Source organism: Talpa europaea (genome assembly GCF_964194135.1).
Source record: "Talpa europaea genome assembly, chromosome: 6".
NCBI classification, from domain to species: Eukaryota; Metazoa; Chordata; class Mammalia; order Eulipotyphla; family Talpidae; genus Talpa; species Talpa europaea.
This window is the reverse complement of record NC_140072.1, coordinates 92,340,076-92,366,495: the sequence shown is the minus strand read 5'-3', so window position 1 is coordinate 92,366,495 and position 26,420 is coordinate 92,340,076. Positions and strand designations below refer to the sequence as shown.

The 26,420-nt window shown below is 40.0% G+C and overlaps 1 protein-coding gene across 3 annotated transcripts in view; it reads right to left on the bottom strand.

Annotated features, from left to right (window-relative positions):
• FLT1 (fms related receptor tyrosine kinase 1) overlaps positions 1–26,420 on the bottom strand; it is a gene marked incomplete at both ends in the record, with an annotated part of 170,714 nt that overhangs the window by 112,688 nt on the left and 31,606 nt on the right. For all 3 annotated transcript variants that reach the window (XM_084235227.1, XM_084235226.1, XM_084235228.1), the window contains 5 exons: positions 530–666; positions 769–931; positions 4,889–5,013; positions 24,654–24,880; positions 25,535–25,631. In XM_084235227.1, coding sequence (XP_084091353.1) covers positions 530–666; positions 769–931; positions 4,889–5,013; positions 24,654–24,880; positions 25,535–25,631 — 749 coding nt within the window. The remainder of the gene's footprint in view (positions 1–529; positions 667–768; positions 932–4,888; positions 5,014–24,653; positions 24,881–25,534; positions 25,632–26,420) is intronic.

Below are 26,420 nucleotides of genomic sequence, written 5' to 3'. Positions count from 1 at the left end.
TTCTTCTCATTTTTCCTAAAGAACAGAATTGCTCCTTTGACACTTAACAAAGGGAACATGGGATGGCTGGATTGTAATATCTTTTCCAAACATGCGCCAATCAGGTGCCTGACTGTCTGCTAGTATCTTAAATCAATGCGCTGACAACAACTTTTTGTTGTTGTTGTTACAAAAGATAGTGCCTGCCTGGCATTGAGTGATAAATTTCTCTCTCATCTCTAAATCCTAGAAAATACTTTCCAGGGAGGAAACAATCCCTTTTCCTATCCAGAATCATGCAATAGAAATACCAGCCTATGCACTTCAAAACAAAACCTCCAGACATCAAAAGACCATATCTATGCATATCACACTCATGAAATGCCAGGCAAAGGAAAACACCCCACAGCCCAACCCAAATCTTCTCATTCACTAAAACTGCCACAGGAGTCAGAATATTCTCATTTTTTCCTACTTCAAAAACCGAGTGGTCTTCTATGCGCTAAAAATAAATGCTGTTCTATAGAAGAAACAGAAATAGCTCACTCACTTCACCAGGGTAACTCCAGGTCATCCTCACTCTTGTGTTCAGGGGAGTGGTGGCGGTACAGTTGAGGGCGAGCATCTGGCCTCTGAGTAATTTCACTGGGCTTGGTGTACTTATTTGCACATCTATGATGGTATGGGCTGTAAGCATAAGAAATAACATTTTTTAAGAATCAAGTTTTCATTAAGCAGATAAGCCCTGAGCACACTGCCTTATGCTCAAGCCCTCGGAACATCACTCACTTTGTCGGTGTGTGAGATAGTTTGTCTTATAAACATGTCCATTGACTGTTGTTACACAGGTCAGAAGGCCTATTTCTTTGTAGGTGGCTTCCAATATGATAAATCCCTTCCTACTGTCCCAGGTTATTCTTTTGCCATCAGGAATCAGAGTCTCAAGTGGAAACTGAAAAGGAAGAAACAGGCTTTCAGGAAATCATATTAGCACAGGGCAATACCGTTTAGCTAACAGCTTGTAAAAACACAGCTTTCCTCTAAAAATGACATTTGTAGGGGTAAAAACTCCAGTTTGTTATCATCAGTTCTTTAGTTCTCTTTGCATGTAGAAAGATTAAAATTTATTATGATAAATTGTATAATACAAATGATATTGTACACATTTGCTATAATTTACTGTTAGCCTCAGCGACAAGCTACACCACCTCGCTGTTGTGTCAGAATCTAGCGGGAGCCCATAACTCTTTGGTCTCTGGGAATCCTTGTCATAAACTGATACTCAATAAGGAAACCAGTTAATATTTTTTCCACTGGGGCTGCCAGGTTACCTCATGTGTCTCGTCATTTGGAACTTGTAACAAGCAATAACTTGCCCTCCAGTTGTGATGTGGCTGTGTTCACAGGATGATAAATAATCCCAGGTCCTCCAAGATTCATGGCATTAAGTTGGCATTCACCAGGGTTATCAGGCTGAGGATATGGACTCTGCCTCCCGGAGGGAAGCTCCCAGAAGCTGAGATTGCTGACAGTGAGGACAGCCGCAAACAGATGCGGGGGCCAGAGGCAGTTACTGTAGTTCTCTCGGATTCTTAGACGTAATCCCAGACAGGAAAAAAGTATCCATGATTTGGGTCTCCCCTATGCCTTCTTCTAGACATTAAGGATGAACCTTTAAAAACCACAATATAAACAATCTGCCTTGGGGCTACACCTGATACAGGGTCACGGCTTCCTAGAGAGGCCCAGATAAATTGACTTGTGCCAGCTTGCCAGCCCCGTCTCAGAAGGAGCACCATTCCAGTTGGAAAAGGCAAAAGAAAGCCAGATTACTTTCCCACAGGAATTGAGAAAGGAAATGCCAAACTGCCCTAAGGAAGTTTTGTCTTTCCTATCTTCTTTTAAAAAGTATATCTGACATCACTCTACCCCCTTATCATTAATTCATATTGCTTGTTGAAGGAGCTAATTTGGCTGGGATTTATGATTTTATGGAAGAAATTTATATTCCAGGAGACTTGTCTCCTGGTGTATCTGTCTACATTGGGAGGTATTGCCAGATTAATACTTGGGGTAGAGATGAATCGCATACTGTTTATGAAAAACTGAAAGCAACTGAAAGATTCAGTTCATGTTCTAGAATAAGGAGTCTATCTATAAACTTAGCAATGCTCTCTATATTTAATGGGGAGCAAACCTCTTCTAACTGGTGCAACCGCTTAAGGGAAACACTCAGAAAAGTTTAAGTTGGGGGTTGAAATCTATCATGCTTAAAAAATATGTGAAAACAAGCATGTATTGAAACAAAAAGCAAGGTTTGCTGATGGACTTTCTCAGCACAACCTAAAACTATATTACAATTAGCTCGAAAATGCTTCTCTTACCATAATCTATTAGTGTCACTAGTAGAATTCAATAGACAAAGATTTTATTTCTAGCTGACAATAGCTAAAATAGCAAAGGACCATGAGGCTCATCATCTGAGGCAGTCACTGTGTGTATCACAGAGGTAGATGCATGGGCAGTCTTGACAGCTGAGCTGGGTTCCTCCAGCTCTGTCAAAATAGGCACAGGAAAAGAGAGGGCAGGCGTGGGAAAGGAGAAGGCGGACAGGGCCAATTAGAAGAAAGCCACAACAATAGAATGGAAGAACAAGATCTCTTGTGTGTTAGTTTCACATCAGCATACATATGTAATAGTTTAGAATATTTCCTACATACACATGTCAAACCAAAACCCTTGTCAGAACTACTTCTTTCCCTATGTCCTCCCTCTACACACCCCGCCTTTCTATGATAGATTTTAGGTGGAAAAACAGAGTAAATTAACTTTTCTCCCCAAATTGTTACATGTGGGAATTTTAGGATGTCCCTCTGACAGATAAGTAATCTGCACCAGGGCAAAAAGGCTTGCATGAAGCAGAGACCTTGCATGTCTCCATGGTTTGTAGCATATTAATCACAATCATATAACAATTATCTGAGATCAGGAGGAGTAATGCCATGTTATTGAAAATATGATTTGATAATAGATCAAGCAGTGGGTATTAAACTGTTAGGTAAGTAATAATAGCTAATCCTTGAATAGGGCTTGTCATGAGCCAGACACTGTTCTAGGTGCTTTCTGTAAATGACTTCATTTAGCTCTCCTAACAATCACGTGAGTTGGGTGCTGCTATAATCACTCCCAGCTCTCAAATGGGGGATTAAGGGGGAGAGAGGTTTGAGAACTTGCTGGCTCGTCCAATAGGTAAGTAAGTGGTGGACTGGGGAGAATCCAGGCAGTGTGGCCCTGGCCTCTGCTCTCGACCACTCCCTCCTGTGCACACAAGACCAAATGCACCACAGGAGACAGCAAGGTCTGGGTTCCGAGACACAGGTTCCGAGGCATAGTAAGTCCTGGGAAGTACCTAATTTCCTAGGAAATTCAGTTTTTATTTCCACCAGTTGAGAGACACATCTGGTGTTTCTATTGCTAACAAACAATGATTTCATATTTCTTTGAGATGATACACACTTGTAATAGGAGCCCAACCTATCTCTGATGGCCTATGGTGAGGGCTTCAATCAACAGCGCAGGAAAGTACAAGGGAAGAAGACAGGGAGACACACTGCCCACAGTTCAGGGTTCAGAGTTAGTAGATGATATTAAAATCATGCCAAATTTTTATAACTTGTCTCCCAGCACCCCCAAACCTTCCCACACTTCCTCTCTATGATGGGCGGTGCTGAGTACTTTCTCGGGACAGACTTAACTTCTCTTAAACTTTTCAGCTTTCAAGAATCAGTACAGCTTTCCCTTTGGGGAGTTTTTATCCAAGTCTTTGTCTTAGCCTATGTAGGGTAAGGAAAAATGTCAGGCTTTTCTGCCCTCCCGCCATCAGGATAGATGATGGATCCTTGGGGTCCTGAATGCATGCCTGATGGCAGGCACCTGAAATAGGGTGTGGGCCTAGGTAGATGGGATTCACCTGGGCTAAGACTGTGCTTTTAAGGGCGGCGCCACGGGGACGCTGGCAGAAGCAGAGAAGCAGGGAAGCGGAGGGAATGCTGGAGAGCCCAGATAGAGTGAAGACTTGCTCGGGGCTGGGAGGCCTGCCAGCCTCCTGGTCTCCCAACACCCCTGCCTGCTGTGTACCTGGTAATCTAAATAAAAGACCTGCAAAACCACTGAGGACTCTGACTCCTCCTTTACCCGGTCTGCTGGATCCTAGAAAACCTGCACTGTGTCCATTCCTGTCCCTACGGCCTACTCCTTAACGCTTACTGCTGATGAATTATCTGGATTGTCACATTCTAGTTTTTGTCTTCATTAGAGTCTAGCAGAAATCTTTTTCCTTCTTTGAAAGGATACTTTATAATAATACAATATGAAGACTATTATTTATAGCTTTCGTCACCCTGTCCCCACCCGTCACCCTGTCCCCACCCGCACTCCCCAGAGGTCAATTTTGGATGTTCAGCAGGAGATAAGCCTTTTGTTGCCAGGAACTTCCCAACTCAAACCAAAAGAGGTATTTCCAAAGGCAGTGAGGATCTTAAGTGCCCGGAGAATCAAGAACCGTGTCAGTTAGTTCTTTCTATCTTTAGCAAAAATCGGGGTTATCCACCGACAATTTATTCATTTGTGTTAAGCGACAGAATTGGTTTTTCTCACAATTACAGACATCTGGATTTGTGGCAGTATTGGAAAATGTTCATGATTTTAACTCTTTCCCTATTCATATCAATGAAAGCTTAAGACATTATTATTTTATTCCATTTAAATACATGCCTTTGCATAACTTCAAACACGTTTTATAGTAAAATGACGTTATAGAAAAGTTCACCAAGAAGCCGAACATTTGCAGTGAAATTATCCTAGAGAGATAAAATGACTTCAAATTCATTATACTCATTTTCTGTTTTACCTTTATTAAAGAAACAGTGATGTTAGGTGATGTGACCCGGCAGGGAATGATGAGCTCCCTTCCTTCAGTCATAGTTATAATTTCGGGAATTTCACTGTGCATCTCTACGAAAGGTTTATCTGTATCTGAATGAGAAAAAAATTAAATATATATAAATATGATTGTATTATGACCATTTAGACACTGTGGCGGGTAAGGCACATGGTTACCTCCAGTTCTATCATTCCCATTTAATGTAATCCATACATTAACGTTCTATCTGTGAATTTGGTCCTACCTAGAAAATAAATGCTTTTCTAATAAAATTCAATTCATTATTGAGGTTTTGGCCTTCAGCTCTTATTGCCTGATGCTTTAATATGCAAATGTAATATGGGGGTGGGCATGTTTGGACCACTATGGGAAAATGTCCTGAAAATGCAGAGAGAAAGGAGAATATTCTGCATAAATTTCTTCCCACAGTTATGCTAAAAGCCTCAGGAAGAGCCCTCCAGAGCCTTTGTAAGTCAAAGGGCAGGAGATACAACAGTCAGTGGTCTTGGGAGCACAGGTGACAGCAGAGAGAGGTAAAGCAGGTGTCAAGCTGAAGAGAGAATTAACATTTGAATGACAAAAGCCTGATTTAAAGGTTTCCTGGACTTGCCCTGGAGGAGTAAGAATGAATGAGAGGGTCAGAGGTTATTAGGAGAAGTGGGGAGGGCAGATGCCATGTTGAACATGCTTGGATTTCATTGTCTATTTGGTCTGTTTCCTTAGGATGCACTCCATAACGCCTAGTAGCAAAGTATGCAAGTGTGTGCAGAGTCTGGGAAAGGACTTAAATCATCACCAAGCTATCACCTGTCAAATATGTGGCATTTGGTCAGTCTCGGAGGCCAGAAGAATTCCTACCACCTGCTTAGCTTCCCATAATTCCTATGGGGAATAAAATGAGCATTGTTCTTTTATAGATGTGCTCTCAGAGTCTATATGCCTTGGCTGTCAGGAATTCATTGACATTCTCAGGCAACCACCTCTTCAGGAGCTACTGGATTCTCACCCTCTCCCCTTGACTCCAGCCTTATAAGCCCAGAGGGGAAAAAAACATCCTGGGTTAACATTCTCCACCTGGGCCTGAAAGAACCAACTAAGCCCTGCCTGACTTGCTTGTTGTAGTATAGGAAGCTCACTCTGGATGCCGAATGGAGAATGAACTGAACAAAAAGAAGAGCAGATGGGCATGTAAGACATTCATAGAGGGGGGGAAGGCAATGTGATGTGAAAGGCAGAGAAGTGTGATACAACATCCCTCTGCCAAAAAAAAAAAAGCAAAGTTGTAACAGTGGTCCCCAGGAAAGGGGGAGGTTCCAGGTTCCCGGCCCCACCCAAGGAAGGGTGGAGCTGAGAAGGGAAGAGAAGCTGGAGAGGAGACTGGAGAAGGAAGCAGGATGGAGAGCCAGAAGGGGACCTGGTGGAGGCACATGGAGCACAGAGACACGTGAACAAGTGGCGCTTGCTTCTTGGTCCTGGACTGGGTGAAACAGACGTGGGTGAGAGAACTGTGGGGAGGTTAACAATGGCAGCTTTTATCTTGATTTTGATTTGCTCTTTTCCTGAGGGACTTGTCTGTTCCATTGTGCCCCTTTCCTATGGGTCCTTACCAGGGGATGCCTTAGACTTGTGGCAGGCTTTTAGGCCTCTGTGGCCCTGCTTTCGGCCAACCCTGTTTGGCTGGGCATTTACCCAGGAGGGGGTGGGTAACTTTGGGTGCTTGATTTTGATTTGGAAACTATTCTTTCCCTTCTCTTTGTTGCACACTAATTGTATTAAAGTTCCTTTCCATTAAAGGTCTTATATGTTTTGTCTTGATGCGGCGGATGGCAGATTGTTTAGAGCGGGCAGGTTTGGGGGTTCTAAGGTGTCCCTCTCCCTGCTGTGTAACAAAGTGACATGCTATAACCTACTCTCCCCAAAAGGATCAGACAGACTTTTCTCGATATGCCCAGAGTATGCTTCTTCTTGTAAGTTTCACCTTGGTATGAACTAAAGGTCACTCAAAGCCCAGTGAGCCTATTACCATTACTTAAAGAATGCAAATTATTTTAAGAGCAGTGAAGGCCCTAGAAGCTTTTTGTTCTCTACCCTTTTTCCTACTCAAAGAAGCAATCATTGCCCCCAGCCTCCCTTTTATGACCTAGAGGAATGTAGGTTGGGGGGTTTCATCCTGTTGTGGGTTTATCAGTGAACATGTCTTCTCTATCTGAAAATTTCTTGTCTGTCATGTGAAGCCCAACCCCCGCCCCTCCCCAGATGCCCCAGGTCCTTGGACATGGGGATAAATATCTAAGGTCTGCTCTAATTTCCTTTCAAATTCATAACCATGTGGATTCTCCACATATATGTGATTAAATTTTGATCTTTTCTCCCAATCTGTCTGAGAAGAACACAGATTGGGTGGTGAAATATCCCCAACACTGCTGAGGACAGGGTAGTTTGACATACACTAATGGGCTGTAGAGAGACCTTCTCATTACAACCCACCTTATATGCCAATAGGGCCCTAAATAAGTCCTATTTGTCTCCTGAGAAGCCACGAAAGGCTGGCCCCTTCCTTCTCCTACCCTTCTCTGCCCCAGGCCCAGCTTAGGCACTTTCCCAACATCCCAAGCATTTGTCCCTAAACTCATAACAAACAAACTCAAGTAAACACTGGTGTTTACTTCTCTGGTTGTAACTGGATGAATTCCTAGAGGATAGGAAACATTCATCTCTGTCTAGTGTGTGTTAAATGAATGAAAGAATGAATAACTATGCAACCCCATTTTACAGATAAGGAAACAGGTGCAAGTTGGTAAAGTGAGTTCTGAAGGTGCTGAAACCAAACCGCCTTAAGATTCTCAGAACTGGTCGCCTAAAGATGCCTCCCTCGCCTTCTGAATGAGAAGATTTGACCTTGCCTAAGTCCTCTGTCCTTCCTTAATTGCAGAAGAGATCATAGTGTTCTAAGTTTTACTCCTTCACTAATCAGAGAAGCAATCACTGCTCCCCGTTTTATGATACAGAAAAATACATTTTGGGGAGGCTCAGCCAGTTGTAGGTTTATCAGTGAAAATGTCCTAAGAATCTCATCATTACTCTCAGAACAAGGATGAGTTAAGCCCTGTATCTGTCATGTGATGTCTTCCCCTCTCCTTCCTCGATGCCCCAGCTACCTAAATGCAGGATAAATATCTAGTCTACACCATTATTCTTTAGAACTTAAAACCATAAAAATTCTTTATATGTATGTTATTAAACCTTGGCCTTTTCTCTTACTGATCTGTCTGATGTTAATTTGTTCATCTGTCCAGCCTCAGTAGAAACCAGATGGAGTGGGGAAATTTCCCCTGTGCCCTGACAGTTCTCTTGATTGGGCATAGTCAAGGCTGGAGGCCAGATTCTCCTGACCTCCAGTCATCCTCCTGAGCCACCCTTGGGGCTGGACATCCAATTTCCTTCTCTTGAGGAAGAGGCCCTGATGGGAAGGACATGTAGGTACAGTTTTTTCAGAGAACAAGTGTATTGTGACCCACCAAGGCTGGTTTTCACATGCTCAAGGGGGAAGTATGTAACATGGCATAGTGTCCAGCATCAGAGGAAGACTGAATAGGACAATCACCAGGGCTGTTCCAAGGCTTTGGAGGAGAGGAGGGGACAAATCATGGTGGGTAACAATACACTTTACAAGCTGGGTTTGAAACCTGGTTCTTCCCCTTGCTAGCTATGAGACATTAGACGAAGCATTTTACCCTGTGCCTCATTTGTAAAATCTACTTAGAAGCATTACTATGAAGGTTACATCAATATATGTATAGCACTTAGAATGGTAGCTGGCAAATAGTGTGTGTTTATATATATATATATATTTATTTATTTATTTATACACACTCATTTATTAGCTGATAATTTTCTTCTTAATATGAGGGATTTGTACTTAAAGGGAGAAAGGGGTTAAGCTATATAAAAATCATAAATTACACCTGTGATTTTAACTATAAAAATAAATAAAATATATACTTGAAAATATAACGAAAAAAGATAAAATGACTACACTAAACTTATCTTTGAATTGAGGCTTTATATATATATTGTGATTATCTTCTTATTTACCTTTTTATGTATTTATCAGACTTCTAGAATGTTCTTGCATTATTTTATAATAACATTTCTAGTTACTGAATCTACATCTCAAATTATAAAATATCATTCATTTTCACTTGAGGGAAACTATAAAATTTTGCATTTGATTTACTTGACTGTTGTCCAATATAATAGTAATTCACTATCACAGTTAATAGTTATGTGTCTATTAGGAAAACCCACTGGATGTAGTAGCAGATGCAGAGAGGAAGAATTAATTAAACAGAGATGAGAATCCACTTATTAGCATGAAATTCCTCCCTTAAATAAAATTGCTGAGCTGGAGGTTCAGGGAGGGACTATTGGGATTTTATCATTCCTTTCCTTCCTCTTTTGAATCTATATTTTTCTGTCTCACTTGTGAGTCCCGAGGTAAACACAAACACTAGGAAATGGCTTAATTCATGTAACTAAACTGTAAATCCTTCACATTTAATTTACTGTCTCTTTAAGCAACCATCTTCAACAAAGACCACTAGCATAAAAAGTTCCTGCAGGAAATAGCAAACATCAGTGTAGTCATTTCTCAGAATAATGAATGTCAATCCCAAATGAAAATAGAAGAGGTTAATTTCATGTGCCTGTGAACTCTTTTTCCTTCGTCACTTTGGGCCCTCCCAACACTCGAATTTTACTACAGCTATTGGCCTTTTAAAAAACAATACCAATTTCAGCATTAGGCCTACTGCAATTCTGCTCAAAGATGTCTGAACCCTAATTTGTGTCCATCCCAATACAATTCAAACCACATCCTTTGGATCACAATTGTGGCATTGTAAATCTACTGTCTGCAAATGAGCATATGACTCTAAGTACATAACACACACACAAACAAACAATACTCTGGGCTTATTAATAGTATATTTCCTTTGTAATTTGCTTCAAGGAAGGGCTAAGAATGAACTTGCCTGACATATTATACAAACATTTTTTTGTTTTGTTGGACCATAGATACAGAAGAGGTCATGGTTCCATTAATATCACCAGTAAAACCACTTACTACTCTCATAGGACACATTTGTCTTTGTCAGAAAATTAAAAATGACTTCCAAACCCAGCCAGCACTGCAAAGTGGTTTCCTGAGACCAAATTGGCTGGTTGTTGAAAGAGTGAGGAAGAGCTGCTCTAAAGATTGCCGGTGTACCAGCAGCGCAGACACAGTGTCACCAGGGACTCCTGCCAACACACAGCTAGGTAGAGGTCACGCCACCCTCCCCTCTCTGAACTCTTAGAGCTCAAAGTAGTGACAGGAAACTGGCACAGAATATGAGGTTTTTCTCATCCAATGGGAGTATCTGGGCTGTCATCCTTCAGGACAACAAGCCAGCTTAGACACAGGAAAGATCAAACAGAGCCTTGCTCAGAATGGTACTACATCTATTTTTTAATGTGTTTTTTCCTTTTGCAATCTGTAACCACGCTGGCACATTAAGGTACACAGACATAGAGCCCCAGTTTGCCATCCTCATTCCACTCCATTTCCCACTGGTATCACTGAGGAGTTCTGCTGGGTTCAAAGCAAATGAATGACCCAAAGAATGTAAGGAGAATTTCTGACTTAGAAAGGGTTTAAGAATAAATCTCTTGTTTGCTAGTATTTTTTTATTCCTATGATTTTTACCAATTTTTTTCTGACTTCCTTTCCCGTTAACTTCATTTTCTTTGCCCTCTCAGTCCCAGTCATGAGGACTCCTAGTTATTTTAAAGGAGGATGTGGTTTTAATTTTTTCAGAATGAAGTAAAAGAATAAGAGACAAACAGTCCCATTAAGGGGATTCTCTCTAGATGAAAGTTCTCATATCATTTAGGTCTTCATGTTGTGGAACATACTTTGTGCACATAGAGAATTTCTCAATTGTGAAATACTTCATTTGAAATATGAGAAAAAATGAAAAAGAGGCGATTTCTTTCCTAAATTAAGCTGCTCATCAAAACTTTAAGAATTCAAAACAGAGCTTTGGAGCAACCACAAGAAAGATGAAGTAGCTTTATTAATGTTAGATGAAGCAGGCTTTAAAACAAGAAATGTTATTAGAGATAGATAGGAACATTTTATAATAATAATAATGATAGGAACAATATACCAGGTAAATACAGTAATTATGAACATGTATCCAACCAACAAGATAACAATAATTATGAACATCTGTGCAACTAATAACAGAAGAACCAAAATACATGAAGCAGAAACTGATAGAAATAAAGAGAAATAATCAATTCAATAACAATAAATGATTTCAATATTCCACTTTCTATAATGGATAGAAGTGGACAGATCAAAAAGGAAATGAAGGACTTGAACAACTAACAACCTTTATTATAACTAATAATAACTAATAACTAGACCCAACAGCTATAGGATGCTCTAACCATAATAACAAGTTACACATTCTTCTCAAATGCACATGGAACATTTTCTAGGACAGATCATATGCTAAGCCATAGAACAAACCTTAATAAGTTTCAAAGGATAGAAATAATACAAACTATGTTCTTAGAGTACAGTAGAAGGAAATTAGAAATAAATTACACAGGAAGAAACTTGGGGAATCAACAGAAAAATGGAATTTAAATAACATACTCAGAAATTCATAGAAGAGATTAAAAGGGAATTAAATAATCCTTTGAGGTGACTAAAAGAAAGACCCAACATACTCAAATTTGTGGGATGGATAATGCTTTGAGGGTAATTTATAATAGTATACCTATATTGACAAAGAAGAAAGACCTCAAAGCAGTAACTAAGCTCCTGCCTTAAAAATCTAGTAACAGCAAGCTAAAAGGAAGTAGTGAGAGGAAATGATAAATATTAGCATGGGAAATTAATGACATAGAGAACAGAAAGGCAGAAGAGGAGATATCCATGAAATTAATATAGGTTTTTGAAAAGATGAACACAATTGAAAAACTTTCAGTTAGATAAGTCAAGAAAAAAGAGAAGATAAATAAAATTAGACATGAAATAGTAGACATTACTAAAATAAAAATTATAGTTTATTGTAATTATGATATAATTATAAATACATTATAGAGGAATATTATAATCATATACCAAATTAGATAACAGATGAAATGGAAACATTTCTAAAAAGACAAGCTACTAAAGCCAACGCAACAAGAAACAGACAATCCAAATTGATTTATAGTAAATAAAAAGATTGAATTAGTAATCAAAACACTGCCCAAAAGGAAAATCCCTGCTCAGATGGTAAGTGAATGCTATTGACTATTTAAAGAATTAATACCAATTCTTCACAAGCATTTCTAAAAAATACAACAGAAGAGGAAACTCATCAAACATTGTATGAGGCCAGTATTGCCCTGATACCAAAACCAAACATAAAATACAAAAGCTATAGATAAATCTTTTGTGAATGTGAAGGGAAAAAACACACAAAATCCTAGCAAATTGAATACATATAAAAAGAACTATACACCACGATTGAGTGAAATTTGTTCCAAGAAAGCAAGATTATTTTAGCATTCAAAATTCAAGTGATATAATTAGCATGCCATATCAATAAACCACATGATCAGTTCAATAGATACAGAAAAGCATTTGAAAAAATTTAAATTGCTTTCATGATAAAAACCTGCAATAAACTAGAAATACAAGGGAGTTTCCTTGACCTCATAAAGGAAATCTACAAAAAAAAGAAAAAAAAAAATCCGTTCACTAACATATTTATCATGAAATACTGGATGTTTTCCCCCTAAGATTAGGAATAAGTTAGGGATATCCACTCTCACCACTTCATTCAACATTTTACTAGAGAATCTAGTCAGTGACTAGGTAGCAAAGATAAATAAGTCATTCAGACTCAAAAATAAGAAGTTAAATGTTCTCTTTTTGTGATAAGATCTCACATACAGAAAATCCTAAGAATCAATTGAAAATACTCTTAGAATTAGTAAATGAGTCCAGCAAGAATACAGGATGCAAGGCCAATATACAAAAAGGAATATTTCTATATACTTGCTGTAAACAATTTGAAAATGAAATTAAGAAGATAATTTAATTTACAATATCATCAAAAAGAATAAAGTATAAGGGGATACACTTAATAAAAGAAGTGTATACTTACCCTGAAAACTACAAAACACTGTGGAAAGAAATTAAAGATCAAATAATGAGAAAATATCCTGTGTTTATGGATTAGAAGACAATACTGTTAAGACGGCAACACTTCCCAAATAGATCTATAAATTCCATGAAAATCAAATCAGAATCCCAGTTGACTTCTTTGTAGAAGCTGATTCTAAAATTCATATGGAAGTGCAAGGGAGTCAGTCAAAATAATCTTGAAAAAAAAGTACAAAATTGGAGGACTTATACTTCTTGATTAAAAAGCTACTGTTAAAACTATAAACACTGGGCCTCCCTGGTGGCGCAGGCGGTTGAGCGCTGCACTGTGAAGCTGTCTGCAGCCTCTGCAGCACGGGTTTGATCCTGGCAGGCCGGCAAGAATCCCACATGGTGAAGCAGACCTCTCCTGTCTCGCCCACTGCTCCCCTCAGCAGTGTATTTCGTCAGTCTGCCTATTCTGTTCCCCGCTCTGTCTCCGGTGAATCCTCTCACCCTCCCGCACATCTGGCCTGTACCCCGGCTCTTACATAAAAATAAATAAGTCTTTAAAAAAAAACAACTATAAACACTAGTTAAGGCGGTGTGGTACTAGCATAAAGACAGACATATAAACCAATGGGGTAGAACTAAGTTTCTAGAACTAAGATCATGTCTCTCGTCAGTTGATTTTCAATGAGGGTGCCAAGACTATTCAATGGGAAAGCATCATCTTTTCAACAAATGGTGCTAGAACAATTCCACATGCAAAAGATTGGAGCTGGACCTTTACATAACACATATACAAAAGCCCAGTCAGTGAACTCAAGGTCCTTATAGTTTAGTGGACAACACACACACACCCCATGAGAAACTTTCACATTGATTAGAGGGTAAAGTACTAATTTTTCCTTGAAAGGGAATAGGAACATCATTAAAAAAAATTTTAAGTTAAGATCTAAAGAAGAGTGGAGTGCTGGGTAGATGGCAAACGTGACTAGATTTAAGATCACAGAAGATGAAAGAAGTCTCAGACTTTCGGCGTCTTGAGAATCTTGACCACTGGGTGTTCATACAGAGTTGGCTTAGACCCCCACTCCTGTCTCTGTGCCTCCATTTCTCCCTTGATGTGGATACCAAAGGTGCAGTTGTCACTCCTGCATCATTTAAGGGGGTCAGGATCAGATTTCGGTGTGATGGAAGGAGTGGTCTAGGATCATTCATCTGCTCACCAGATGAATGACTTCAGTTAGATCTTCATCTTGATCAACTAAAGCATAGGAATGAAAAGAAAGAAAAAGAGGGCCTGCCTGGTGGTGCAAGGGGTTAAGCACAGCACTATGAAGCAATCTGCAACCTCTGCAGCATGAGTTCGATCCCCTGGCGGCCAGGGAGCAACCCACATGGTGCAGCAGACCTCTCCTGTCTTGCCAGCTGCTCCCCTCAGCAGTGTTTTGGTCAGCCTGCCTGTTCTGTTCCCTGCTCTGTCTCTGGTGAATCCTCTCACCCCCTACATCTCTGTCCTGTACCCCAGCTCTTGTATGCATAAATAAATAAATCTTTAAAAAAAAAGAGAGATCACACAGGGTGGTGTGGAGAGAGCGACTGAAGAAAGGAGGGAAAGAAGGAGTTAAGAAAAGAAGAAAGGAGAGAGGCAGGAAGGAGAGAAGGAAGGGAGGGAGGAAAGAGATGAGGAAGAAAATAAAGCAGAAAGGAAGGAAAAAAGAAGGGGAAAGCGAGTAGCGCTGATGGACTGCTGGAGTTCTGCTGTCAAGAGTTTAGCCATGTCCCAAGTCCGATTATCCCCAGCTCTGCCTCTGAATCATAAAATTGTAAAACTGTGAAGGAACTTTCAAGATACTCCAGTACTACGTCGCATGTTACAGAAGAGGAAACTGAGGCCCAGAGAGAAGCAGAGGCCTTTCCATAAGCACAGGTATAATAGTGAAATCAAAAGTGAATTCAGATTTTCTGAATTTCTAGACCACTCCTTCCATCACATTGAAATCTCCTTCCATCACACTCCTTCCATCACACTGAAATGACCCCCCTGAATGGTGCAGGAGTGACAATTGTACCTTCGGTATCCACATCAAGGGAGAAATGGAGGCACAGAGACAGGAGTGGAGGTCTAAGGACAGAACTCAGAAAGAGGAAAGAACAGACTGATAAGTAACTCTCATTATTCAAACCAAGATTAAGTCATTGGAGCTCATTCATCATTCAGTGCATTGCTCTAAAGGTGCCAGATTACCTCTGGGGGAGGGGGTTGGAGGAAATTCTCTGTGATAACCACCTCAGAACCAAATCAGACAGAGTCCTCTTTTATGAACTAGAGATGAACATCCTTCCAAGGGTGCAGTCATCCTCAAGGGAAGGGTGCTTGGTCACACAGCTCTCCAGCAGGGACCCGGGTTCTCCTAAAGAGAACCCACTCAGAACATTCCCTGCAGTGACGTGTGGGAGGGAGCCAGGAGCCAGGGTTGTACTGAGGTCTTGCATTGATGGCCTACACCACCTGAGAATCTGGGGCTCAACTTCTAGAAAATTTGATGGGCACTTTCCTATTCCCAAATTCAGTTTGTTATGCGTTCTCTTGAAATGGTCGCACTGAGCATCACACTCTGACATCCTTCCAGGGCCTGGCAAGAAGGCAAACCAGTGGAGCAGGAGGAGTGGTGGGTTGAGAATGTGTGGACATGTCTGAAAGGGCAGTCCTTGCTGGCTGCAGCCAATCATTGCCAAGTGGGAATATGACACCAGGGGAGCTAAGTTTCCAGTTGAGGTAACATGGTTGGCATTGTTGTTTATATTTTGCAAGTATAGGATCCCCCCCCTTCATGTGCTGTTACCATAGTGCACCCACCATTAAAGCACCCAGAGTCTATCACTATTGTCCACTGTGCTCCCTCCCCATTTTGTTCTCGCCCCTGCACCTTCTCCACTGGCGGCCTCAGTTTTACAGTGAGATTTCTAGGGTCTGTGATTAGTTTGGCTTTATCTGACTCTTTGTTATGCTTCTCTGTATTTCACATGAATGACATCATCCAGCAGTATTTGTCTTTCTCCATCTGACTTATTTCAAGTTAGCACGTTTTGTGAGCCAAATTCAGTCCATTACACTTATAAAATATCATGGTATTAACCAAAGTTCCCTGTTCTGATCTGTTGGAAATTTCTTAGGTCATGATTCTGTCACATGTTATATAATCTTCTGCTCCCAGATTTGGCTCATTTACTTAGTGTGCCCTTAATTTTCTCACCAAAGATCAAGAGACCAGGTATGACTGATATAAACTTAAAATCCCATGGAGTTTTCTTTATTTTAACAAACATGACTTGAGCAAGTCCAGGGCTAGGTGCTGAGCTTGCTGGCGAGCAAGATAAAATCAGGTCTGGTTCTCACAGAGCTTGTGAGAGACAGTCTCGGATGAAAAGACTAGGTCAGCAGAAGCATCAAATCTATTCTGGGGGATTCTGGGTAGGTTCTCATGTGAGACCTAGAAAATGAGTAAGTTGGTGCAGAACTAGGGGAGGTGTGGAGACAGGAGGGAATGTCCCAGGCAGAGTATCCCCAATCTATGCTCATTTTACTTCTCTTTTCCCATACTGCTTTGCAATGTGGGTAGTTGTAAAGTATATATTTTTTAAGATTTATTTATTTATACAAGAACTGGGGTACAGGCCAGAGGCATGGGAAGGTGAGAGGATTCACCAGAGACAGAGTGGAGAGCAAAACAGGCAGACAGACCGGAAACACTGCTGAGGGGAGCTATGGGTGAGTCAGAAGAGGTCTGCCACACCATGTGGGTATCTCCCCAGCCGGGCCAGGAATTGAACCCATGCTGCAGAGGCTATGGACAGCTTCACAGCGCTGCGTTCAACCTGCTGTGCCACCAGGGAGGCCCAGTTGTAACACATTTTATATGCCCTACAAAATTGAGGATATAATCTTTGTACTTCCTACCCTGTTTAGCACAGTGCCTTTCACACATGGTAATTATCGCTAATTAGTCCTCGTAAGCTGTAGCCACAGTGCTATATGTTACATCATTTAATCTCCTTACAATTCCAGGCATTGATACTCTTCTCATTTTATAGGTGAGGAAACCAAGGCCTGAGGATGATAAAGCTAACACACAGCTGTAAAGGTCATTTGCTTGAACACTTTAAAGCTCATTCTACATGCCATGCATTGAAACTAAGTGCTTTATAAATATAAACTCCTGACTGTGAGGTGGTTAAGGGCAAGAACTCTGTTGCTTTCTCTACTGTGTACTAGTTTTATGATCTTGGGTAAATTACTTAATCTTTCTGTGAAAGCGAGATGAATGACAGCAATATTTCATAGAATGGTTGTAAGAATGAAACTTGTTAACATGATACTTAGAGTAACACCCAGCTCAGAATAAGACCTACCTAAGTGTTAGCCTCTATTTTTATTAAGGAATTTGTTCAAAGTTGAAGACTAAGCCTGTATCAGAACAGGGTTTTGAACCCCAGTTGAAGCCCAGATCATGTTGTTTCAACCATAGTTTATTAATTGATATTTAATGAAGGAAGGAAGGGAGGGGTGTTTATTGCTTTAGTAAGTCACCTATTTTGAATAGCACAATCAGCTACCTGACATGACTGCCAATTAACCCAGCAAAAATGCATCCAATGACAAAACAATGAATATTTTAAACAGTAAAAGAACATTTAAGAGTGTCAAACTGGGGTCTTTCTGGTGGTGCAGGGATTAAAAACAGCGGTATCAAGCTACTGCCAGCCACTGTAGCACGAGTTCGATCCCCGGTAGGCCAGGGAGCAACCCACATGGCGCCTCGCCCACTGCTCCCCTCAGCAGTAGTGTATTTCAGTACATCTGCTTGTTCTGCTCCCTACTCTCTCTGGTGCATCCTCTCACTCCCCACACCTCTGGCCTATACCCCAGCTCTTGTATGCATAAATAAATAAAACTTAAAAAAAAGAGAGAGTATCAAACTGCAAGGACCATAAAGATCAAAACAGATCACCTCTTCCTTCCCAGGCAGGTCAGGCATTTCGTTATCATTGTTAAAGTAAGTTCTGAAAGGTCAAAACTTAAAGCCTTTCAGCTGAAGGGGATTTCTCCTTAAAAAGTCCCTTGCTTATTTTTCTTAAAATATTTCTTAAAGATTTTAAAAAATCCTTAAGACCAATAATTTTTATCTTTTTTTTTTTTTTTTTACATTTCTTGATTATAAGGAAAAATGTGTGGACAATTTTGTTGTCTTTGGACTTCACTACCATCTTGCCATTTCATAATTCTACCTCAACTTTTCAACATCTTAGGTTGTATCCAAGTGGCTCATTCAAGACTGTTCATTCTGATTATTTTTGAATCTGTATGCAGTTGTTCTTACTGCCTGGTAATATACAATTATGTTATTGCTAGCAAAGCTTAGTAATATGGCTTTAGAAAACTAGCATGCCAAAATTTGTTGGGATGGAGCCTAGGGACTGTCAAGAAATGTTTTTCTGTGAAGGAATGACTTGAATATTTGGAAGGTACAACCAAATGCTAAGGATGAAATTCCTAAGAATGTGCCTGGTGAACACAGGATCTGGGGCTAAGGAGAGAGATGTAACACTTTTGTTAACAAATGCAATCACATGTGATCTGTCCGGATCATGTGTAAATGTTTCTTAGAGTCAAAAATCCCTTGGTGTCTAAAGACAAAAATGTTTCTAGACAGGAAATGTAAAATGGCAGGACTTAATGATATCAAAAATGTCTTCCATCAAATTTTCATCTAGCTGGAAAGAAGAATGGATAAGAGTTAAGTTACTCTTCTCTAAACTCTCACCATGTGGTCCTAATCAGCTGTCCCCCGGTGATGGATAGAATGCATAATCTCCTTCATGCTTTAGCCCAAGAGGGAGCCCAGAGTCAAGCTCTGTTTCTCAAGAATGAAATCATGATCTCAATCAACAATGTTGCCAGTATATATTTTCAATCCTGGAAATATTTGTTTCCCCCTTTATGCAACTTCATCACAATGAAAAAAGATACAGCAAAACTTCATCTTGTACTAGATTTTTGATGAAGCTGTATTCAGAGACAGGACATAAAATTCCTAGGAATTCTTTATGGGAAGATCATTTGAAGTAGAATTCTGCAAACTGCAAATCAGCCTCAGACTGTTACCATGTTAGGAAACCCACCTGGGTTCCCAGACGTGTAGTGCAGAGGCTGAGTCCATATTTTGTTCACCCCAAGGTGTTCATCTGTCTCCTGAGCAAATATATCAGGCAATGATGTGAGAAGAACAACAAACAAGATCATTCCCCAACCTGTCTGAATTCGCTACTTTCTAGTAATCCAAGGTGACCAGTAAGCTTTCTTCTCAACAGTTATGGGCTCAAGAGACAACTGGGGCAGAATCTTAGACAATCCTTGAGACTGAAACTTTGGAAACCAATTCTACATACTATAATAAACATGTATCAGAGAAAGAGTGGAAGAAGCTACTCGTTAGGAATGAAGGTGAAGTGGGTAGGAGAGGTGTGGATGGGCAGGGGAGGGCGAGAATGAGTATGTTGAAGTGTTGGAAGCTGACATTTTAAACTGGAGGAGTCTAGACATTACTTAAGCTATCGCAGAAAATGTCATAGATTTGCTAAGAGATTCAAGTCTAAAGAATTCGGCCAACTAGTGTGGCTAAGAGTTTTGTTGGGCTTTATAAGTTGGTTTCTTAATTTTTTTTCCTTCCTGCAAGATATAGACTATTTTATCCTATTTTCCCTTGGCAGAGAATTTTCATGAATAGAAACACTAATTTTTCTTTAACGAGAATATGACAATGATTTCATTGAAACTTTTTGCGAGGCTTTGAAAGTCTGTTCAGCCATGTGACGGTCTCTGCCCATCCCGGCTCTGCCCCACCCTGTGTGATGTGTCTGATGAGGCAGCTTTGGAAGCCTCAAGACCTCCTTTCAGATTAAGTTGGAGGTTGTGCATTTCCACTTTACATTTAACATCCTTTTCACCCCTGGGCGTGCAGGGGGGCTGGGTGGAAGCTTCGAGGCTCTGTGAGTAAATACGCAGACTTACTCTTTTTTTTTAATCCATGTCCATGCCAATCTGGCAAATAAGGAGACAAAAATGCCAACTACTCAAGGATCAGCCGGACCAGCAATGTTGACAGAGGGTACGTGGTGTGTCAGAGCTGGGCAGGAAGCCAATGAGGGCAGAGTTGGAACATGACAGAACACTAATGGGGGCCTGGGTAAGCACTACTGGAAAAATCCTCTTGACTCCCTAGAAAGACTCACTTTTGAAAAAGTTATTCTTTTAAAAAATTAAAACTGTACATTTTTACATTTCCCCAGTTCTATTGTGAGTCATGATCTGACAGAGTGGCCAGGGAATGCAAAAGGATAACTTTGCACCCTGCGCTTCCCACAACAAACAGGGACTTGCATGTAGTAGGTGTGTGATTCGCATGTGCAGACAGACTCCACCTGCAGATGGCACCTCCTGGGTCAGACCAATTTATAGGAAATCCCCTTTCAGGGACGCCAGGGCTGCTGCATTGCACAGATCCACCCAACAGCTGCAGCCACATCAACTAAAGAAGTGGGGTTATTTCTGTGACCAAGTTCTCTAAAGCCCCTGCTTCAGTGGTGGGGGTGCAGAATACACCATTATTCTTTGCAATAGTGATCTTTTCCTAAATAAAAAGTATAAATATGACCCACTCTGTCCTGTTTAAACTGTAATATGCGGGCCTCCCCGGTGGCTCAGCGGTTGAGCGCTGGGATGCGAAGCTGCCCGCAGCCTCTGCAGCGCCGGTTCGATCCCCAGCTGCTCCCTGGCCACTGGAGGAGGGTCCCGCATGGCGTGCAGACCTCTCCTGCCGCCCGCTGCTCCCCTCAGCAGTGTACTTCGGTCCTTCTGCCTGCTCTGCTCCCCACTCTGGCTCTGGTGAATTTTCTCACCCTCCCGCGGTTCTGACTGTACCCAGTTCTTGTATAAATAAATAAATAAATCTTTAAAAAAAAAAAAAACTGTAATATGCTTAAACTAATTATACTGAGTTCCACAATAAGAAATAGATCTTATATCAGACCCATTACACACATACTGACACGCACATATATTTTTTGTATATGTGACTATATATCATGTAGATGTGTGTATAAGTGTATACTGTCCAGGTAATGGTTTCTCATTCACATGTTAGATTTGGTTATATAGGTAAAAGCTTGAATCTTTTCTCAGAATCCTATTAGATTAGCTATGCCTTTCAAAAGATGTGTCTAATGGTGTTTTCATCTTAATAGAAAACCAAATGAAATGTCAACACATTGGCAGAAATTTAAAGGGGCAGAAATCCTCTAAACAAAACAATGTGTTCTAAAGTAAATACTCAACAATAGTAAATAAGTGATAACAGTTACTATCTGCTGAGTAATCACACTGTGTAGGAAGGAACTGGTTGGAATTTAATTAATCCCAAAGGCAATCCTGAGTCATCAGGATAAATTTCATTCCCTGAATGAAATTATACCTGTAATGCAGTCAGTATTCGATAAAAGTGGAAGCACAACGCCAGCTTTCTCAGATAGAGTCAAGAAAATAAAAACGAAAACAGGAAATACATAATATGTTCAGATATTTGAAAGTTAACAATTGCTTTGAGAATTACATCACAGCTACAACGGCCTTTGGTAAAGCATGTTTATGAGACCAGTATCACTCAGCTGAGAAAGAAAAACAAAATTGGAGTTTCATTCAAAGTAAGACAGTTATAGGCATATGGCAAGTATTCCCTAAGCATTTTATGATTAAATTAATTAACATGATCCCGGTGCTTTTCTATGTAAAAGTAAGATAAAATACTTTCGATACAGTGCTACTTAAAAACAATCAATCTTATAATAAAGATTTTTTTTCTAGGGCTCCCTGCTGGCACAAGGGGTTAAGTCTCAGTACTATGAAGCTGTTGCCAGCCACTGTGGCACGAGTTTGATCCCCAGCCAGGGAGGTGACCCACATGGCACAGCAGACCTCTCCTGTCTCTCCCACTGCTCCCCTCAGCAGTGTATTTCAGTAGATCTGCCTGTCTGCTCCCTACTCTTTCTCTAGTGCATTCTCTCACCCGCCCCCCACCCCAGCTCTTGTATGCATAAATAAATAAATAAATATTTTAAAAAATAAAGATCTTTTCTAGTGGACTTATAATATTCACAATACTTATATTTATATTCCTTAATAATGTCCTAGGAAACACAATTTACACATTTCATCATCCTACCTTCTCTGAGAATAGTCTTCTAAATAGACAATTTCCTAATGTCTAACTAAATTCTGCAAGAATTTTGAAATACTGGAACATGTAACTTTATGCTAATGTTTGTGGACTAACTACTGTAGGAAAGTAGAAATGATTAACATATGACATAATAGCCACTTCTACTTCCCCCACCCAATCTCTTCCCAGGCCTCATAATTAGTCCTGTCACTCGTTCCCATTTAGCCTGGAATTTATCCTCAAGTCATTTTCAACACAGTATTCCACAAGTCCCTTTTAATTACATCACTTACTCATTTTACAAATATTACTGGATTCTTAGTGTGTGCCAGGCACTGTATTAGGGAAGGCATATTGCAGATAAGAGTAATTAAGGAAGACATGCACTTTGCCCTCGTAGAGCTTACATCAATTGATTTGACACCTATAGTAATGGTTATCTGCCATAGAGTTGAAGTAGAAATAATTCTAAATAGCTGAGTTTTTCTTCCATTAAACAAAGGGATTGAAGCAGATGGGTTCTGCACTCACTACCTAGTAGCCTCATTAACCCAAGACGTCCACTGAATAGTGGAGAAGTTACATATGAAAACAGCTGGATGTTATTTTTTAGGAAAAAAAAGGAAGTGATCTTTTATTCACTTATGTGTTTGATACATAATTCAGACTTTGATAAATCACAGGAGAAAGTTTTATGAGAATTTTAGGATGAATGAATTTTCCCCCACTTCCCTAGTGAGACAATGTTTTCTTTCCTCCACAAGTGCCAGAAAGAACATAATATGCTATGTGGAACAAGAAAAAAAGAACAGATGGCTCAATAGGATTTTTTTCTACTACTATCCAACTTTTTGTCTGCTTTCTCCCTGAACTGCAAAAGGACCTCTCTGAAAGTCTCTTTCTTTAATCCCGCCCCCTTTCCTGCACCCTCCCTCAGCCAACCTGCCTCCTACTCTTCCCTCATAAAAGTGGACCAACTTCTCCAAGTAAACATCCCTGCACATCTTCCTCTTATTTTTAAGTCGAGACTATGATGGGGAGCAGCCAAAAAGTTGTCTTCTCTAATTATCTAGCCCTTGGGAGAGTGCAAAATGCAAAAATTGGAGTTTGGAAGAGCAGGAGCATAAAGGTGGCTCAGAAAATCAGGCTGATAAGAGATAAAAAGCTAATACTGCAACCACTCTACTTCTAGACAAATCCTGAATCTAGAGAATTACATTATTATGCTCAGGTAAGATATTGTCTATTTGCCTTATTTCAAAAATTTAAAAGACTCCCACCAAAATGTAATTCTGTTGTACTGCTTCCTAAGCAAACACCAGTTTGAGAGCTCACTGGGAGCCAGGCCCACAGTGTATAATAGGCTGTTGATACTGATGGTTGCTGGCTTTGTTTCTTTAACCTGATTTTGTGCCTGAGGTGCCTACTAATTTCACTTTATGTTCTCTAGAGCCTCTTTTATTTTTTAATCCCTCTCAACAAGTTTTAGAAATTGGCTGAAACTAAACGAGAGTGAAATGATACACGCATTTTCCTTATTCTTTGCCAGCGATTCTTTTTTACTGTCAATTTAATTTCTTTAAGGATTTTGTTTTCTTCCCTCTGAATATTACTTTAATTGTTCATTATCTAAAGACGGAAAATGATACCATGCAATTAATGATTATGAATTATGAAAACATGATTCATTTTTACCTTTCACCCTTTTTTGCTACATGATGTGTCAATTCTTATATCATAATGTTTGCTTAGTGAACATGAACTAATACAACATCATCAACTGGAACATTTGTAACATTCTTGAGACAATAGCAACATTACATTTATGAATTTAGCAGGAAGAACAAGATTTTTACAGTTCTAACATGTAAAAGAATGCAGCTGTGTAAAAAAAAAACCCAGAAAAGTCATATATTCTGTTTTGGACTTCTCAATAATTAAGAAACAACTGAAATCTTGAGTTTTCATTTCATATATCTTGAGTTTCATGCACCCAACTATGGGCCAGACACTATTCTAGGAGCTAAAGTGATAAACAAAATAGACAAAAGTCTCATCCTTCAGGGAGCATACATACACCTGACTGGGTCTTAAAAATCCTAGTTTTTGAGTTTGAAACTAAAAACGCAGTCCATTAGCTTCTAAGGTAGAATCCTTTCCTGGAGTATTTCCTGAATTCACGCTCATTCTACAATGGATCATGGTGGATTTATGATCCACTGCAAAGCGATGGCAAACAGAACATAGAAAATGGAGGTCTTACCATTAATAAATATATAGATTGTAGATTCTGTTTTCTTCTTCTTTGAGGCAGGTATAGATAGATATTTGCAGCTATAGAAGCCAGTGTGGCTTGCCTGAGCTGTGTTCAACATCAAAGTACTGCAGAACTGTTTGCCATTCCTTCCACAGGCAGATTCAGTTATGCTCAGCCTTTTGCTCTCCTCACTCACCCTTTCAGGCAAAGACCAGGAATGGGCTGCATCCCCCCTGCAATCAGATAAGAAACAGTTATGATGGAGGCCAGTTCCTATGCATCCATTTCACTAGAAAACACTATCCTGAGATCCTTTCTTTAAAAAAAAAAGATTTATTTCATTTATTTATGCATAAAAGAGCTAGGGTATAGGCCAGAGGTGCTGGAATGGGAGTGAGAGGATTCACCAGAGACAGAATGGGGAGCAGAATAGGCAGGCTGAAATACACAGTGGGCAAGACAGGAGAGGTCTGCTGCCCCAGTGGTCAGCTCCCTGGCAGGGGATCGAACTTCTGCTGCAGTGGCTGTAGATAGCTTTATAATGCTGAGATTTAACCCCTTGCACCACCAGGGAGGCCCCTGAGATCCTTTCTTAAGTAGTCATCTTTCCAGAAAAGCAAGACATGTAGAAAGGCTTTTAAATAACTCAGAATAAACATGCAGAAGTGTTGGGAGCACCCCTTTGCATTTCCCTTGAGTAAGACATTCTCTCTGTTGGTGAGTTACACCCCATCAGAAGCTGCATACCTGTGGCCTGCCTTCTGTGGGTCTGCACACCGAGGGTCCCTATCTTCCTTCTCTGAGAAGCTACATTTCTACTCTGCCAGGTGATGATCTTCCCTTGGGAAGGGTAACTAGGTTATCCCCAGACAAACATCGTCACTCACCTGCATTTGAGATACAGTGTCTGGCCTGCTTGCATGACGTGCTGGGTGCCTTTTAAACTCAGTTCAGGACCTTTTAATTTTGAACCTGAACTAGATCCTGGAAAACAAATTTTTAAAATGTGTGATTTGCAAATGCCCTCTGATCTATTTTCTTAAAAGTTATATCTTTCTATTAAAGTGAATTTTCAACTATAATTTGCAAGTATATTTAAGAAGTTACATCTACTACAAATTTCTTTTAACACAGTTTTTCTGGCTCAAGTCTTGGTCATGAATATCATATGTCCTGTTACACTAAATGATCTAAATAATGTCCAGAGTCAACTTAGAACATTATTCAATTCATACGACCACATTAAGTACAGCAACTTCTTAAAAACTATCAGGATTAAATGTCAATATCATCCAAAATACATTTCTGATACTGAACTTCTACCAGTGTGAGATCCTCTGGTCACACAATCCTGCCTGATCTTATTTCTAAATACAAAGTATGGGTAATTTCCTGGGTTCTACACGTAACTTAGTCATTGGGTTAGCTATGACATTTTGGGTGGGTCAGTTTTTCAGAAGTAGTTTCTTTACTTGGAAAACTAATTATAGAATCGAAATCAGTGTAGGGGCCATTTAGTTTGTCTTACATAACCTTTAAGTTCCTGCTACAACGGAACAGAAAAAAATGAAACTATTCACTCCTATGTGGCATTTGACAAGTATATTTCATGGGAATTGCTAAGAGAATGAATCTTTTCTTTTTTTTAAAGATTTATTTATTTATTTGTTTGTTTGTTTATACAAGCACTGGGTACAGTCAGAAGCGCGGGAGGGTGAGAGAATTCACCAGAGCCAGAGCGGGGAGCAGAGCAGGCAGAGGACCGAAGTACAC